Source organism: Trematomus bernacchii, unplaced genomic scaffold, assembly GCF_902827165.1.
Source record: "Trematomus bernacchii unplaced genomic scaffold, fTreBer1.1, whole genome shotgun sequence".
NCBI lineage: Eukaryota > Metazoa > Chordata > Actinopteri > Perciformes > Nototheniidae > Trematomus > Trematomus bernacchii.
In genome coordinates this window covers 2,151,068-2,169,253 of record NW_022987616.1, presented here as the reverse complement: position 1 = coordinate 2,169,253, position 18,186 = coordinate 2,151,068, and the positions used below count along the sequence as shown (strand labels likewise).

The 18,186-nt window shown below is 38.7% G+C and overlaps 1 protein-coding gene across 7 annotated transcripts in view; it reads left to right on the top strand.

The window, feature by feature from the left end:
• The window catches only part of col11a1a (collagen, type XI, alpha 1a), a 67,468-nt gene that overhangs the window by 14,470 nt on the left and 34,812 nt on the right, over positions 1-18,186 (top strand). For 2 of the 7 annotated variants that reach the window (XM_034132603.1, XM_034132602.1), the window contains exons 5-25: positions 631-756; positions 2,201-2,293; positions 3,568-3,663; positions 5,322-5,603; positions 6,855-6,920; positions 7,114-7,155; positions 7,283-7,345; positions 9,166-9,240; positions 9,394-9,477; positions 10,685-10,741; positions 11,882-11,935; positions 12,047-12,100; positions 13,151-13,204; positions 13,367-13,420; positions 14,683-14,736; positions 15,166-15,210; positions 15,413-15,466; positions 15,579-15,623; positions 16,169-16,222; positions 17,027-17,071; positions 17,506-17,559. In XM_034132603.1, the coding sequence (XP_033988494.1) occupies positions 631-756; positions 2,201-2,293; positions 3,568-3,663; positions 5,322-5,603; positions 6,855-6,920; positions 7,114-7,155; positions 7,283-7,345; positions 9,166-9,240; positions 9,394-9,477; positions 10,685-10,741; positions 11,882-11,935; positions 12,047-12,100; positions 13,151-13,204; positions 13,367-13,420; positions 14,683-14,736; positions 15,166-15,210; positions 15,413-15,466; positions 15,579-15,623; positions 16,169-16,222; positions 17,027-17,071; positions 17,506-17,559 (1,551 nt within the window). Of the gene's footprint in view, positions 1-630; positions 757-2,200; positions 2,294-3,164; positions 3,351-3,567; positions 3,664-5,321; positions 5,604-6,854; positions 6,921-7,113; positions 7,156-7,282; positions 7,346-9,165; positions 9,241-9,393; positions 9,478-10,684; positions 10,742-11,881; positions 11,936-12,046; positions 12,101-13,150; positions 13,205-13,366; positions 13,421-14,682; positions 14,737-15,165; positions 15,211-15,412; positions 15,467-15,578; positions 15,624-16,168; positions 16,223-17,026; positions 17,072-17,505; positions 17,560-18,186 lie in introns of all 7 variants that reach the window. The other 5 variants (XM_034132606.1, XM_034132605.1, XM_034132604.1 and 2 more) reach the window with 4 other exon arrangements.

Sequence of the window (18,186 nt, the reverse complement as noted above, 5' to 3'; positions counted from 1 at the left end):
TGTTACAACAAAGTCATGTATTTTGACATCATTATTTATATTTCTAATAAAACAAACATGAATGCTGAAGAGTAAACCTCTCTTAAAAAGTATTTTCCTTTAGCGCACAGGGCCATGCCAGGTGTTGCTTTTGTCTTGATGATACATGTTTATTTGATATCCTGAGGTAAACCCCTGGCGCTGATAATAATAATCTTTCCAGTGTCTGAACTTAGTTCCCTCCCTCCCTCCCTGCACCATGTGAGTGTGGACTCTGTGGGGTTTGTACAAGCTGTTTAATCATACAGGGGGAGGGGGGGGGGGGGTCCCTGCCAGACTCAATACAATTTAAGATTTACATTTATGCCACTTAACCCAGTATGTTTGAGCAGGATGAGACATGACTGTGTGTGTGCGTGTGCGTGTGCGTGTGCGTGCGTGCGTGTGCGTGTGTGCAGCCTTGTCTCGTCAGATGGCTAGTGATCTGTTTTCATCAACCTTTGTAAATTGATCTAATTTAAAATAGCTATTTCTAATACCAACTGTATGTTTTTCAAACTGTCATTGTAGATGTAGACTATCCGTGTGTTATATGTGTTCCTGTGTGAAGATACGTGATGTAATGCATGTTTATTCTTCTCTTTCCTGCAGGGTGACATCCAGCAACTTCTGATTGTGGCTGATCCCAAGGCAGCATATGACTACTGTGAGCATTACAGCCCCGACTGTGAAACCCCCCACGGTGAATCTCTGCAGGCCCAGCAGCCAGAGGATGAGGTCAGCCAACCAGGGAGGGCGGGGGACATTCAAAAATGAACTAATTGAGTGCCCTAAATGATCATTTCTATTTTCTAACTAGGAGATGTCGAAGACTTTCACTTTGACCCGTGCATTGCTTTTTGCTGTTTAATGTTCTTAGTTTGTCAATGAATGTAACTGATTAACACGTATTTTTCGTGTTTTGATAAGGTTTTTCTATATATTTGGAAATTATATTATACAATTATAATATAAATAAGGATAATTATAATACAAAAGAGAATCATGAGATCATGTACACAAAATGTAGCATAAGGTAAACTGTGTAGCAGTACCAAGATGAGGTTTTCCATCAGCACTGATCAACATGAAGAGTAACATGTTAAGTTTGAAGTTATAATGAAAGCATCCAATAGGGCTATCAATTCTATTTCTCTGATCTTTTTCTGCAATTTACAAAAGCTTATTAACACAAACTACATTTATAATTCTTATTCCTGTGAATAAGAGATCAAAAAGACTAAGCAGCTGCCAAGGTCACAGGGCACTATGTTTAACTCTTTGTCATTTCAAAGATGTGTTAGCCAATTTAACCATTCACACCCTTAAAACTGCATCAGTGCAACAGCTTAACACTTATTTTAAATGTGCTTATTAATAATTTGTAGGGGCATGATGAAACAATCACGGACACTGACCAGCTATAAAATAACAATATGGAGCCTGAACCGAAGTCAGTGCCAGATTAACTCCAGATATCAATCTATATTTCAATAATCTAACAATTGTAAATGCACATGCTATCATGTTCAGACTTCACCTCTAAGTTGCAGCATAAAATGATAAACCTTTGCGACTACAAGCTGGGGTTTCCCACATGTACTTTATCTGAGAATTTTGATGTTGCATAGTTTCATTTTTTTCGTCTTTGATAAAAAAACTGCAAGAGAGCTATATAACAGAGGTAGATGAACCACTTTCCTTAAATCGCACACCTTTCATTTTGCTGAACTTAAAGGGCCTAAAGTCTACAATTCATATGCTTTCAGTGAGAAAGTCTCATTGCCGTATCCCTGAAAAGCAGCTGGTATTTGTGTCTTTGAGGTTTCCCGGTTGTTTTCCTGTGTTTTATGAGCCTTTTAAACATCCCACCTGCTAACGTGTCTGAAGGCTTAAACCCACATGGCTAGTTTCAGCATTTGTTTATTTGTTTGAAGAAACACTTGGATTTGATTAACTAAAGCTGTTAACATATTTTTGGACCTGAATCTTAATATGTTATAAGTTATGCTTTGTGATGCACCATAGCATCACAATAATGCTTTAACTCTGTGAACAGGATGCATGCCCAGGATGATATGTACCATATGTATCATCTTCTTGCTGAAAGAGCACTAATGCTAACACTAAGACCTCCCTTCATTCCTCTCTCTCTCCTCTCCCTCTCTCTCAACCTATCTAGTACACTACTGATGATTTAGATTACTCTCAGTTCTATGATTACTCTGAGGGAGCTACAGACACCATTCCAACCGATGAGTATTCTGAACCACAGGTAAATGAAAAAAGGAAAAGAAAAAATATGTTTCTCCTATAATGTCTCTTTCTGTCACTCTATCCCATCCCTCCGTGTGTCTTATGTGTTGTCTGTGTGTCTCAAGATTATGTTTACTTGCACACCAATAATCAAGTAATTGGTGTAATCAGTTTAATAATAATATTGTTATAAGAATATTTCAGCCAAAAGTGTTAAAACAACTTTTAAATAATAAGCCATATTCTAGGTGTCCTAACATGGTTATACCTACTCTAATTCTGACCTGGTCAATAGGTTAGCCGAGGTATCATTTGAAGTGTGCAAGTAAACAGACTCAGTGTGCCAGTCCTCCTTACATCGGTTTTATTCTCTCACTGGTAATTGCCATCTGCTTTGATTGTTATCTTTTGCATTCCAGCAAGTCTTTATAACTATTGTGTAAAAGCAAAAGCACTTTGGCTATTTTATTACTGCAATTGCTCCAAAGAGTTGCTGAAAGGCAAATCCTGTGTGTTTTTATATGTGCATTTGTCCCAGATGGAAACTCATATGTGTCCAAACATGTTCCTGTGTGTTATATGAAAGGCCCAGTCCTCCATTGTTGTTCAGCATGCTCTTCACCCAACTATAACATCATATGAAGCTAATGTTAACCTGGCCGGCATTCCAAACGCAGCCCTTGTAGTTGATGTTCATGGTCAACGTTTTAGGGAAGACCATGAAGGCCAACTACTGTACATGGGCTGCTCTTGGAAAGTGGAGCACATGGGTACTAACAGTTGGGTTGGAAAATATGTTGAACTACAGTCCGGATTGTGCCTTTAAATCATTTCCACTTTTAAATATTCCATGTTTGTCTTGGTGTCTTTGTCGCCGCTACCTCTTCCAGAGAATGAAACGTAGTGTCTCCATGAAAAAGAAGAGGACCAGAAAGTCCCTCAGTAAAACTAAGGCCAAGCCCTTAAAGTTCTTTGCTGCCAAAAAATCATCAGCTAAAAAGTTGGCCGCTAAGAAGAAACAACAGATGCCTGGCTACCAGGCCACAGCGCCAGCACGACCCAGAGGCAATTTTAGGGTAAAGGTTCATGTAAAGTAAAGGCTAAATGCCATCAAGATCTTCCTGCCTTGAAGGTAAAATCTATGATGGCAGACTTAAAGCTCCCTAACCTCTTTTGTGTAGAAGTAGCAGAGTCTGTAGCCAGCTTGAAAGGGCCCCTAGCAAATAACCTCTGGTTTGAGCCTTCTTGTTAACCCTCGCTTTATATTTCTTTCCTTTTTTCAACATGACTCAGCCAAACAATGTAGTGGATTACAATACAGACTTTGACTACGGAACTGTAGATGATACTCATACTCAGTCACCCTTTGCCACGAGCGGACCACATGAGGTAATTTTTATCTTCATTCTCATCTGCTTCTAAAAGCCAGTGTTAGATGTTTTGGGAAATGTGAGCCAGGAAGTTTTGACCCAAGGAAGTATCTGGTATGAAATGACTAAGACACAACCATTCTAATGAATCGATGTGTCTTTTGACTTAATTTTGTGCTTGACAGAACTGATGGACAGTGGGCAGATTTTTCTTTGTGTTAAAAAGCTGCAACAAACATTGTCTTCTGCATACACCATGTGCATTTACAAGGATGCAATGCTACATAATGCAGTGGACAATGTGGCGATTACTTGTCAGGTTACTCCTGTCAGGTCAGGTTACTTGTTACTCCTGTCAGGTCATGTCATATATATCTGGATAAAGCTGCAGATTTTGTTCAGTTCTCAGCAAGATACATGTGAGAAAAGATTTGACAAGATTTGCAGCCTAATCCAGGAATAAAATGGTTGACAAAGACAGAGCCTCTATTAGCTAATACTAGTTAAAGTAATTGATAGTGGAGATTATCTGTTTAACAACATATGCCCTGTCCATCACATTTTAGGCTTGGTTTTGATCTCTAGTTCTGCTAGTTACCTCTAAAAGAACTGTGATCACCAAGGCTTAAAACTGCTCACAGCTAGCTATGAATGTGCAATATCTACCAATGTGTTTGACAAGTGGATGTCATTCTACAGGCAATTTTAAATATAACTAATTCAGCAAGATGGAGTACTGGCAATATTGTGTAATTGCATCCACTTTGCTGTTCTTCAAAGCTAACGCTAAGCAGTGATCAGTTTAGAATCAAAGAACACAAATTGCCAGGTGATTGTACTAGTTGTGCCGAATACAGTGTGTGAGTGTACCAGGGTAATATTACAAGCTGCTTAAAACAAATTCTATCAAAACAGATTTGATGACAAATCAACAAAGTAGCAAGTAGTAGTTTTTTTATGCACTCTATATATCTGCACAGCTACTACAATCTGATGATTGATAAGTTTTCCTTTGCTAATTGCTGCTTGTGTCATTTCAAACATCCATTTCAGCCTTTCTTTCTGATACTGTCTGTAGCAGTTTATCATGTATGAGTGTATGATAAGAAAGAAAAGAAGGCTGAAATAACATCCCATATGTTTTGATATGTGTAGTAAACAACATTTTGATCATCTTATCATTATCTCATTTAGTCATTTTGGTAACACTTTATTTATTCCTTTGAGTTATAACATACCTTTTTACTGAACTTAAGTATTGCTGTAGGAAATACTGCAATAATGTATTCCTTGAGTACGCGATTTAAGAGAGCATACAGTGTTGGTAACATCTATCTTGAAAGGGTTTACCAACAGGGTTGTAAATAATTAATGATCCTTATTGGTACTTTTTATTAGTATGCTTCAGTACTTAACAGTTTATAGTTTGGCCCTTTGGTTATATTCAAATTACAATCACATAATTACAATCCAAAAAACCAAAATGTTCTTCTTGGTATAAATAATGTGTTACCGTTGCTATTTTAAATTCCTTATTTTGCATATCATGCTGAAGTTTGAATTTGCTTTAATAACATCTTAAAGTAGACAATTTGCCTTGATTGCTTAACTAACATCTCTATTTCCTTGGTTGGTCACCATTACTTCCCCCCTCTCCGCCTGGTTAACACCTGGAAGGCTGTGGAGGAGGATGTTGTCGGTGCATATGTCACCGAGGCCACACCCATTGCACCGGAGCCCATTGTCCCAGAAACAGTGGACAACATGGACACTGGTGCGGAAGCATATGACTTAAAGGATTATGACCTAAAGGAGTATGACTTGAGCGAGGTTGACAGCAGGTTGTATGATTACGGGGCATATGATGAGTACGGCAGGGCGGGGCCCAAACCCACGGGGACCTACCATGATGAGGTGGGGCCTGGGGTCGCTGCTGAAACTGACGTTTCTGAGAGCGCCGTAAGTACCACACCCTAACCTGGCGACTGAGGGGTGTGAGCATGAACGGCACGCGACTTTGTTTGTGTTATGGACTCACTCTGTCTTCAAGTGCACGCCTTTCTAGTTGGTTGCTTGGCAATGTGTCATTGACATGTTGAGTGTGGGGTCTTGCTGCTGTCTTACTGGTGTGTGTTTGGTGATTTCTTTTTTTAAGAGACAATGCATGATTCTGTGTTTACCTTGAATGGGTGTAACTGATTACATCTTAATTTAGTATATCACATTATAGCATACTGTACAGTGTATGCTTAGAAAAGTTATATACACTCACATATTATTGTCTTCTTTCTTCCAAATTCATGTTTCTCCACTCATAGCGTTCTGTCATTGTATGTGGACCCAACCTGTGCACCACCCATACATTCCCAACGAGCCATACCACCCCCTCCACACCCCTTATCTCAACAGTCGGATTTGATCCCTCCCTCTTCTCCTCTGCCATTTTAACAACCCGCCCGTCTTTGACATATCCCTCCCTGTATGCATTTCAATTAGCCCATAACTCAAAGGCATCTGTCTTCACAGTGCACTCTCACTCTCACACATATTGTAAACCATATGGTATAGAGTCCTTTCACTCCCCTGTCAAACATTAGACCTCCTACTTCATGTCGTACATGCTTATTTTTCTACTTTTATTTGCATTTGTTATTGCGATTTTGGCCTCAGTGTTGTTAGTGTTGCATAGACAAGACGTTAAATGGTCTTGCATGGTTTTTATTACCACTGACCCCACCCCCCCACTCTTAGACAAGAACCTCTTAATCCTTCCCATTTTACACCCAAAACAGACATAAACACACAACAGCTGAACTTATTCTACCACTAATGAAATACAGGTGTTTTGTAAGGCAGTGTCTCTCTTTATATTATTCCGTGAGGTTTGCATGACAAAAATAACCTGTTGGTGTTGAGCAAAATGTTATTTGATCACCAATAGCCACACTGCACAATGGCACTGCAATGATTGCATTGCTCCATTTTGGGCACATAGAGGTTTATTCTTGCTCATCACAACTAACATTATTTGATTCCCTCTCTCCCTTTGACATAGCTGCAGTAGTGATGAAATTATTGATTGTTCAGGCACTAACCCTTCTTGTTGATGGCTAAACGGCCTCCTCCTTGTTCATCTTTGCTATTCATTCACCTGTGGACTAAAGCTGGTGTGTGAAGAATGTCACCTCTGTGCTTGCTTTGTTACTACAGGTTGCTGGAGCTGAAGGAGCCTTCGGCCAGAAGGGAGACAAGGGCGAGCCGGCTGTCATTGAGCCTGTAAGTGATGTGATTGTATCATTTTTGGCCAATTTATTATTTACTGTGAGCTTTTCTTACACTTTTATTGAAAATTGCAAAAAATAAGTAAGTAATGATAAATATAATCATTTGAAACACCCAAAACGTGCAGTTTGCCTGATGTTACACAGGACAGTGTTTGTGATGAGAAACAAAATGTTTGTTTTTAAAGGGCATGCTGATTGAAGGGCCCCCTGGACCCCCAGGCCCATATGTGAGTATACTGTTAAAACATCAATATCAGTCAGTGTTCTTCACCTGGGCCTAATTATACACCATTGCTGTCAGAATTGATTAAGATCGCATGCTAGTGGTGTGCTAACTGAGCGTTGTCTTTTTAGGGTCTTCCAGGTCCCTCAGGCCTTCAGGGACCCCCAGGTCCTTCTGGAGATTCTGGTGACAGGGTGAGTGGTCTTTTTATTTATTTTTATTTTCAAGCCGTAAATATAATGTGTGTTCGAAAATAATCCAACCAAGGTCAAACTGGAAGATCATTGACTTGGCTAATCCATGCTAGGACTCATATGTCAAATTACATTTTTGTAAGTAATATATATATACGTTTAATAATTGTCTACATAAAATGTTCTTACTCAGCTGCGTATTGTTTAAATAAATGTCCTTCTAGTGATGCTAAAGTTAATTTATATTATCTATTGAAATCATGCTACTTACTTTCCATGTGTTAGCATTTAACACTACAGACAATAATCTATTCAATTTAATATTTTCATCCCTTCAAAACGTCACCTGTCAGACATTCTTATCAGAAATCAATTTGATAAACAAAAGATAAGTAGCCCAGTGCTGTATGTGCTGCATTAAAATAAGATCAATACAACTATTGACTCCAAATGGCCCCGTAAAACATGTTTTTTGATTGCCGGACAGCAGTTAAGAATAGATAGATAGAATTGGAGGATGAAACCCTCTTTAAAGGTCACACATGTTCATGCACACAGCACACACAGTGACATTTGGTCTCTGCATTTAACCCATCCTAGTACCAGGAGCAGTGAATATTGCTCAACAGTTCGACAATAACCATACCTTGGCTTAAATGTATGTCAAATTTGACACAAACAAGCGTTGCAAGCCCCCATTATGCTCAACAAAGCACTCCAATGTGTCTCTTATTAAAACAGAATTGATTTAATTTATTTGGCATTCGCAAGCTCCACTACATCCTTTGTTTTCACAATTGTTACTGCTCATACTAAAACTTAATATGGGTGCACATAATTCCCCAGAACATGCAACACACACTCAAACACAAACATGCAACACACACTCAAACACAAACATGCAACACACACTCAAACACAAGCATGCAACACACACTCAAACACAAGCATGCAACACACACTCAAACACAAGCATGCAACACACACTCAAACACAAGCATGCAACACTCACTCAAACACAAGCATGCAACACACACTCAAACACAAGCATGCAACACTCACTCAAACACAAGCATGCAACACACACTCAAACACAAGCATGCAACACACACTCAAACACAAACATGCGCACCAGATTTAGTGGAAAAGGAAGTTGTTTTTGGACTGTAGACAGTAGCGTGGTTTACAGATACACAGGCCCAGTCTGTGTGATGGAGGAGGAGCATATGCTAATCAAATGTACAAACAGCACACCTCCAGCCTTTACAGCTTCATCTGTGTGTCTCCTCATGTTTGTGTTTTCATTATATATTAGATATTACTTCCACAACATTAAATGAAAAAGCACAATTTAAGAGTAAAACGAAAACAACATAGGATCAGGGACATTTTTCAAAGAAACAACACAGCATTTATAAGAATTTGTTTGTGTATTATTTCATTTTGACTAGTCTTTGTTGTTGAACCTTCTTACAGCAATCAAGAGTGTTTTTTAATAATCAATATTAATAACAATTACAAATAAAAAGTGCATATGTAGAACAGTGCAGGGTAGAAAGTAAGACGGCTTTAATTTAAAACATGTCAGTTTTTGTATCCAGCTATTTCAGAAAGAAAACGTGTACATTATACATACAAGCAGATGTGTCATTTTTATTTTTCAAATCACTGACAATCAAGAAGAGGAAACCCAAATCCCCATCATCATGTTTGATGATAAAAATTAAATATATAATTGTATTTATATTATATTTCCTACACAAATCTTACAGTTAATCTAAAGAAAGTTGTATAAACTGTCTGTCTCCTCTTTATTACAGGGTCCTACTGGTCGTGCTGGTCTGCCTGGTGCTGATGGCGTGCCAGGACCCCCTGGTACCATGCTGATGCTGCCAGTACGTGTTCAGAATAATGCAAAAGAAAACATGCCAGCTACCTAAATATGTTACCAATATACAGTAATTCCATAATAAGGTGCATTACTGGGTTACTGAATTATTCATATAAACAGCATGATAAACAGTTTGATTTCTGTGTGTGTTTAACAGTTCCGTTTTGGCGGGGATGGTGAGAAGGGTCCAGTTGTGTCAGCCCAAGAAGCCCAGGCCCAGGCCATCCTGTCCCAGGCCAGAGTGAGTCGAAAAGGACATTTAAATAGCCACTGGGAAGCCAAAGGGCTGTGGGCAAACCTCCACCCCCGCTCACTCCTTACACACAGCTGTAGGGGGAAAGCATGAAGGAGACAGTATTTTGGTGGTGAGGGGAGGGGAGAAAACGGCATTTTGTTGGCCTTGCAAGGCTAAAAGGAGACATGCCGAGCAGGCTGAAGAGCATAAAAAGGCCACTTTGAACAGATGGGCAGGAGAGACTGTTAAAAATACTTTAGGGTCTCTCAACCTGCGGGTGAGCTAAACCAACAGGTGTAGAAAATATCTTTGTGCATATGTGGGAGAGGAGGTGGGCGGTCAAGAGAAAGGGAGAAAATCTGGTGTTGGTATTTAGGAGAGCTGTTGGATTAATGTGAAATATCCCACATGAATTACGCAGTCAAAGACCGCAGTAAACAAAGAGATTCATTGTGAAAATAAATCACTGAGTTTGCTTTACCTTAAAACAACATAATTAGAAAGCAATTAAAGAATGATCCAGAATGAATACAATACGGATGTAGACCAAAAGTAATTGCATAGGCTACCTTGTTATACAATGTAGATACATTAAGAAATGATTGTTGTGCATGTTTTGCACTGAAGAACTTTTTTTAAACACTATGCAAGCAGAATAAGCAAGATATACAAAATAAAATATATATCTTTGTAAAGAAATAAAAGTTTTGCTTAAAGGTAAACGTCCAATTGGAATATGTAATTGCTAATATGAAATATGATTGGCCATTTGCCTATCATGACAAAAATAACATATATTTTGGACACCACCACATTAAACACATTTCATATTAGCCATCATATTTATTTGTATTTATTTTCCTTGATTGGATTCTGTTATAAAACAGTAAATACATATCAACAACAATAACTCAAAGTAAAAAGGAAGTAATGACAGAATCAATTAGGCACCTAACACCAACATGCAAGAAGAGTTCATCGAAACTAATATCTAATATCGTTTTAAGATGAACAAGTTATTGTGTATAGAATTCAAGCCTTACAAGGGAACAAAACTATAAAAGTGTGAACAATTATACAAACGGGTGAAAACACATCATATGTGATCAATTTGGAAAGTGGAGTTTCCTTCTAAAAATGGATATACAGTAAAAATGTTGATGAGGTTTGGTGGACCTTTGACATTGTTCTTGTCTGTGCGTCTGACCTACAGCTGGCCATGAGGGGACCCTCAGGGCCGATGGGTTTGACAGGAAGATCAGGACCAGTGGTAAGTCTGCTTTTTCTTTTGTTTGTAGGAATTTAGAAATACACTATTTTTGTTCTCCACCAGTTGTTTATTACTCATCCTGTGATAGGTGCATGAGATAGGTATTATCATTTTATCAAACACAAACCAATATTTCTGAAATACATTTTTTTTATTCAAACGCGCTGTCGACAGTTCTGCATTGTCTAAGAATGACCATCCTAGTATTTTCAGGACAATGGAAGAGTCCAGAAACCAGTTGAGAAGTGTTGTTGTATTAATGGTTGGTGGCTCGGTGGCCACACTGCCTGTGTGCCGGGGCAAGCAGCTGCCAAGAAAATCACTCCTCCTTTCTCCTGGGCTTGTTGATACAAGATCCACTATTTATCTGCAGGAAAAGTCCCATACAAAAGACACAAGAAATACCCTCTGTTAAATCTGCTCTCCTCAGACTCAAGGCCAAGAATAATGATCCGAAATGATGATATGACAATAAATAGATACAAAGCAAAGTGGATGAGATAAGGAATATGTGTCTGCTGAAATGTACTGTACCGCTCCAAAAAGTTTTCCTTTTTGATTGATAACATGTTTAAAACCCACATTTTCAGACATTCAATCTATTTATGATTGTAACATTTCTGTCTGTAATTGCCAAAACACCAGCTTTGAATCCACACTTGTCCGCAGACAGATTATAGTATATTCCCCAATTCTCTTCCCATAACTTGAATGTAGCACTGCATTATAGACCTAAGTACAATACATGCTAAAGGAAACCCTGTTTTGTTGATGTGCCTGCTTGTCTTTTAACTTTAAACACTCAGTTCTACATCCAAATAACATCAATGCTTGTGCCAGCGGCAAATAATCCATTATTTTAGAAACTTTTCATAGAAGAGTGCTTTATAAGACTTCAAAGTATCCTTTTGTCTTTGAATGTCATCACTTTATTCAGGTACTTCATGCATCTGTAGTAACAGGAATGTGTGGATGCATTTTTCTTCAGATGAACACACAAACAGAATGCACACACTGAGCTAAACATCGCCATCTGCTGTTTACTTTGTGCAATTTTTATTTTCTCTTCCCTGTAGCAAACTGCACATTCCCAATTGAAATACAAAGTATTAATGTTTGGTTTGTGTTTCCTCTTCTTAGGGTCTTCCTGGTTCTCATGGACTTAAAGGTGAAGGTGGAGACCATGGTCCTCAGGTGAAGAGATGATCCTAATAATGCAAACATTAAATCCCTCACTAGCGATTGAAGGCAACTTCCCAGGTTATTAGTTCTCTGTCACTAAGTGGTCCTCTTGTGTCTGTACAGGGCCCCCGTGGTATCCAAGGGCCTGCAGGGCAACCTGGCAAAGCTGGCAAGAGGGTGAGTGTACTCGCTGACCTGCTCAACTCTCACTGTTCTGTGTGTGTGTGCTCACATGTCTCTGTGTTTGTTGTTGCGTAGTTGTTTGTACTTGTGGTCACTGCTCAAACGCTGAGAGGCTTATTTCCAATCCAACAAATAATTGCTTGATATGTGCTTAAAGGCCTGCACTCCAATCCTCGGATCAATGGCCAGGCAGCAAATCTGTCTGAAAATGCCAAAATGGGAAAACTGGCTTTGGATTTGGGACAAAGATAGTGCATAGTGCAGCCCCTCTGCATGGCTAAACTTTTGACCAAATTGATTACTAATAAACATTAGGAAACACTTTATTTGAACAGTTAAAAATATAAATCACAATTTCATAACCGTAAAGGAATGTTTTTGAATGTTTATATGACTGTTAAGTATCATTCACAAAGCCGCTGATTTTGATGACATTAAATATGATCAAAAGTATCTCCTATGTGAATTTTCATTTATTACTTGTTCATGTCCTGCTTTATTGGGACAGTTTTTCTTACTTCTTTTATTAAAGAATAAAAAGGGAAAAGGTTATTGTTTCAAAGGATTGTATAAACAGATGCAACAGAAAATCCGAGTAATATAAGGAGAAATATATTTCAAATACTTACTGTTCTTATCAGCAGTTATCAATTCAGTTCTTCATCAGTAATGTATAATGGCAGCAGGCTTCAGATTACCACTCTTCCTTAGTAACACCTCTTGATTGATTAATTGATTTGTATATTGAGTTTAATACTTCGTTTAACACCATTATGTGTCAGTCAGCAATACTTTTCTCTATTACCTGCACTTTTAGTGCCAGCATTATCTAATGCTTTAGACTGATTGAAGAAATATTAAGCAGATTTAATTTTTCATATTTCTGGCACAATCCAACCAACCATCAGGAAATGGCCAAACAGATAACACAACAATAACACCATAAAACGACTTCTTATCATCTTAAAAGCTTTTTCCTTCAACTCACCACTAACAAATATAAGTCTTTATCTACATGTGTAATTATTCTGCTAATGTTTCCAGGGTCGTGCCGGAGCTGACGGATCCCGTGGAATGCCTGGAGAGTCGGGATCCAAGGTAACCCATGACAACACACAACTGTTCATGTTTATGTCACTAATACGAAATAGTGTATTACTGTCATACAGCATTGCTCCCTGCATTGTGCAGTGCATGATGACTTTGATGTGTGATGGTGCTGTGCGGTCTGGTAACATCCTCTGCTGTGTTTCCTTACAGGGTGACAGAGGCTTTGATGGACTTCCCGGACTGCCTGGTGAAAAGGGACACAGGGTAAGTAAAGCGTGGTAGTTGTGACCAGTTGTGATCAAACTGAACTGTTTTTGAAGTCCTTTACTGTTGCTGATTCCACTGAAGTAGAACACCTGTGAAATTTGTCCATTGAAAGTAATAATAAACCAGATTTGTTTTTTGGAATCCTCATGAACAACAGAGTAGTGTTTGCCTGAAAAATGACTCCTGTAGATGTTTTTAGGCTTATGAAAGCTTATGAGCAAAACAACTTTTCTTCATTTGATAAGACGCAAAATTGGCCTTAAAATGAAATCCTTTAGTTATTGGGGATTTGTATTCTTAGATTACTATGATTTACTGGAGGGTTGGGTAGCTTTAAGAGGGCAAGCATTTTAGATGTAATGAAATATATCTGGCTGCGGTCACTGGTCAGAGATCATGTTGAGTGAGTTGCATACATTTCAGTGTGATGGGGGAATACTGCAATGACATGGGGGAAATTATGGAACGAGAAGTTGTAATTTGTTTCATTCCACTAATATGCCTACATTATTAACTGTTACATGGAAGAATGTGATGACAGTTTTGTATCAAAGCCGGTTAGCCATGTAATGTATTCCAAGTTTGTAAAATAAGCTGTAGTTTATAAAGTTGGATGCAGGGATGACTTCACTGTGGAGGGCGGATATATATAAATCAAAGTATGTTTTATGACTGAGCCTGATAAAATCTACTGATATTTACAAATCCTACATTAGGGAGATGCAATAGCAACATATATGAACAACAACACACTAGCGTTACACAAGAATGATGAAGGTTTTTAAGTAACCTACAATTAACGCATAGAATAGAATGGGAGGGATGAAACCCCTCTTTAATGGTCACACATGCAGAGCACACAGCACACACATTGACATTTGGCCTCTGCTTTTAACCCATCCTAGTACCAGGAGTCTAGTACTAGGAGCAGTGGGCAGCTATTGTACAGCGCCCGGGGAGCAATGGGAGTGAGGGGGAAGGGGGTTGTCCGGTGCCTTGCTCAAGGGCACCACGGCAGGGCCCACGAGTAAAACAGTATGATTAGAAAGTATATTGAATTATCATTATTATTGAGTTTAAAAATGAAAACAACATATTAAGCAGAATATGTAAAGTAATATGTAAGAAATGGAAAGAACAAAGTATTACACCGGTAAGTGGTAACAAGCTGATTTATTCCCGTATCATAAAATGATAAACTAAATTAAATCTGTCTCTCTTTCTCATCTCTGTTATTATTTATCTTTGTCTCTATTCAGGGGGAGCTAGGACCAATGGGACCCACAGGATCCCCTGGAGAGGATGGACAGAGAGTAAGTACTTTCTTCTTTTTTTTGTACTAAAACCCTGATAAATGATAAGCAAATTGCCCTCAACTTAGAGGAACCACTACATTCAGCTCCTTTAGCTGTGGTCCGCCAGCTCAGCCCTCAGGCAGCGGCAGCTGGGCGGAGACTATTAACTTGGAAGGAGGAGGGTTTGTGTTTAACCTTTCCTCCCTATGAAACTAACTACCCCACAATAACCTCCACCTCCACCCGCAGGCAGTTACTGCATTCAATAATATTGGTTAGGTTGAGAATAAGCCTTGCCTAATACAGGCCTTTGATGACTTACTATTAAATATGGTGATAGATATTTACTGTTCAGATTGTATTTGTTTAAATGAAACAATAACCCTGTGTGATAAAGACCAATTCAATACATTTAATCTTTTGCCTTTGACCTTTTTCTACCCTTAGGGCGAGGATGGAGAGATTGGGCCACGAGGATTAGCTGGCGAGAGTGTAAGGCTGCTGTTGGTTTGGTTTGATCAGGCTATCCAAAACATGTGATTATAATGTGTTGTAACAAAATCGTCTTCAATCCTAACATCACAATGATGTCTGATCTCTCATTGATAAAAGTATCCACCAGAGGACACAATTGCCCTGATAATTCATACGTAACTATTCATTCATACAAGACATTGCTTCTGATTTTTCATAGGGTCCTAGAGGTTTGCTGGGACCTCGCGGTTCTCCCGGACCCCCTGGATCTCCTGTACGTACCATTCCCTTTAACATACCTATCTCTGGTATCCTTTTATGAATGGATACAATATATACTGTATATGTAAGATATTCACGAGTCTCTTCTCACCTGTCCTTCGCAGGGTGTTGCTGGAGTTGACGGACCTCCAGGTCCAAAAGGAAACATGGTATAAACACAACTTACTCTTACTAAACTGATAAATACTGTATGTTGCTTGATAAACTCACTAGGCAGAGTTTCAGGGGGATGTGTGAGCTGTACATGACTGTTTTTGCACTGTCTTGGTTAGCTGGAGTTCAAAGGTCAGACCTTAGAGAAGTAAAGTAGTGTGGCAAGTTTAACTGGCAAGGTTTGAAATGTGCAACAGCTAATAAATAAACAAGCCTTTGAAAACATTTAACAAAGTCATCACATCAGGACACAATAGAATACATTAGCTTCACAGCCCCAGTTAGTTAAGAGGCAAACTGGCAGGCATTCATGTTGGAGTAGATGAGGCAGTGAGAATAGTATACACCAAAACACTTCTTTCAACTATGTCGTCAAATCATTTGTGGAATAGGTTGATCCTCAAACAGCTCATTTCAAGTATTATGGTACCCATCAGGTTGCTAACAATGACTTTAATGTGAGTTATTCATGTGGCAGTTTTTGGGAAACCAGATTAGTCTGGGCCTACTGTTGTGTTTGACATTCTCCATTTTTTTTCAGGGACCACAAGGAGAGCCAGGCCCACCCGGGCAGCAAGGAATCTCTGGAACACAGGTGAACAAATCAATCATACACCCATGACACCTAAGACAAAGGAATATATACAAACTACACTGCCTATAAATGCATCATAATCTCTTTATACAGTGGAGTGGCCACAGATACATTCTGTTTTGTGCCTCGTGAGTGTTTATATCGTGCTCCACTAACTCCACACACAGAGAAAATAAGATTTACTTTAGATTTATGCACACACACACACGCACCCCCCAAACACATTTTGTCAAATATTTTTCAGGGGTTTATCTTGGAAAGGGGAATGTTTCGGGGTTGATCCAGTTGAAAGCATCTTATTCATGTTGGTGGAATTCCTGCAAAGCTGCCACACCTGTTGGGGCAAGCTTCAGTGCCTCAAATTACCCCTGCGACACACACACACACACACACACACACACACACACACACACACACACACACACACACACACACACACACACACACACACACACACACACACACACACACACACACACACACACACACACACACACACACACACACACACACACACAAGGTAGCAACATAGGAACACATATTTGAAAAAAATCATGCAGAAATACTGTGTATGCTAGATGCTAATGTGCCTACATACCCCCCTTATTACACACACATACATACACACACACACACACATACACATACACAAAGGTACAAGCCTCACAAACATTTACTAGCTCAACTATTTACAGCTCCAACAAACTCCTCTGTTTATCTAGCTTGTATGTGTGTTTGAGAATACTTTGTATGTGTGTTGTAACTATAGCAACAGACTCATTCCTTATTGTCTCTTTCTTATAGGGTCTTCCTGGTCCCCAAGGCCCTATTGGACCACCTGGGGAAAAAGTATGTAACCTTTATTTCTTGTTATAGTATGTGAAAAAGTACAACTAAAATCCGAGCACAATATATGTGTCACAATGAGTTAACGTTGTTTAATTTACACCATATTATCATACTGTATGCGGATAATTATTATCATTTTAAAAGATCAAAGTTATTGTTAGTACAACTTGGCATTACGTTTCCTGCTTTTTATTTTACGCAAAACATATGATATTAAACACATTTCATTAGCTACGTTTAATCAGTGACAGTCTGCTCTCTTAAAGCCAACTCCAGGTAACAAAGGAAATGAACGCTAAAATGTTTTATGTTTTGCTTTTTTGTAAGTCTGAGATACTCTTAATTAAACCTCAATAGACCTAGGTAATATAGTTTTCTGAAACTAGTAACCTCTGACCTTTGAACTTATATGTATTTTTCTTTTCTCCATACAGGGACCTCACGGCAGGTCGGGATTGGCTGGATTACCTGGAGCTGATGGACCTCCTGTGCGTGCTCTTAGTATATCAGTATTACACACACACAAATAGAAATATGTCACCGTTAAGTCCCATTAAATCAACCCAAACCTCAGACACTACTCTCGCATGTACATGCAATGGATACAATAATCCCTTTTAAATCAGCAAGCTAAGTGATGGATGTAGAGGTTCAGCTCAAGTTCAACCTCCGGTTCCCAACACAGAGCTGACCTGTGTATGACCTTTTCAAAGCACATTTGATAACCTGTAATATTCTTATCAAACGATTGCACAATATAAGCATGGAGTAGGTAGTTTGTGACATTGTGTACTCCATAGACAGTCCTGCCTTTTTAAAACTATTTTAATTTACAAGTTGCTGGATACCCTAGCTTATAGTGTAACATGGTGTACGTGGCTATCCTAAAGATAACAGCCAGTTTATAAACAAAATTGACATTATTCATCTTAATTTATAGTGTTTATTTATTTTAAAGATCTTGACATTAAAACAAATCTCCATCTAGAAATGTATTCAGATATACAGTATAACAATGCATTTAGACTATATGTCTTAAGAAGGTTTGCAAACTGTTTTATGTAACAAAATACAATTATTTATGATATATAGACTATGGACACTCGTTTTGATAG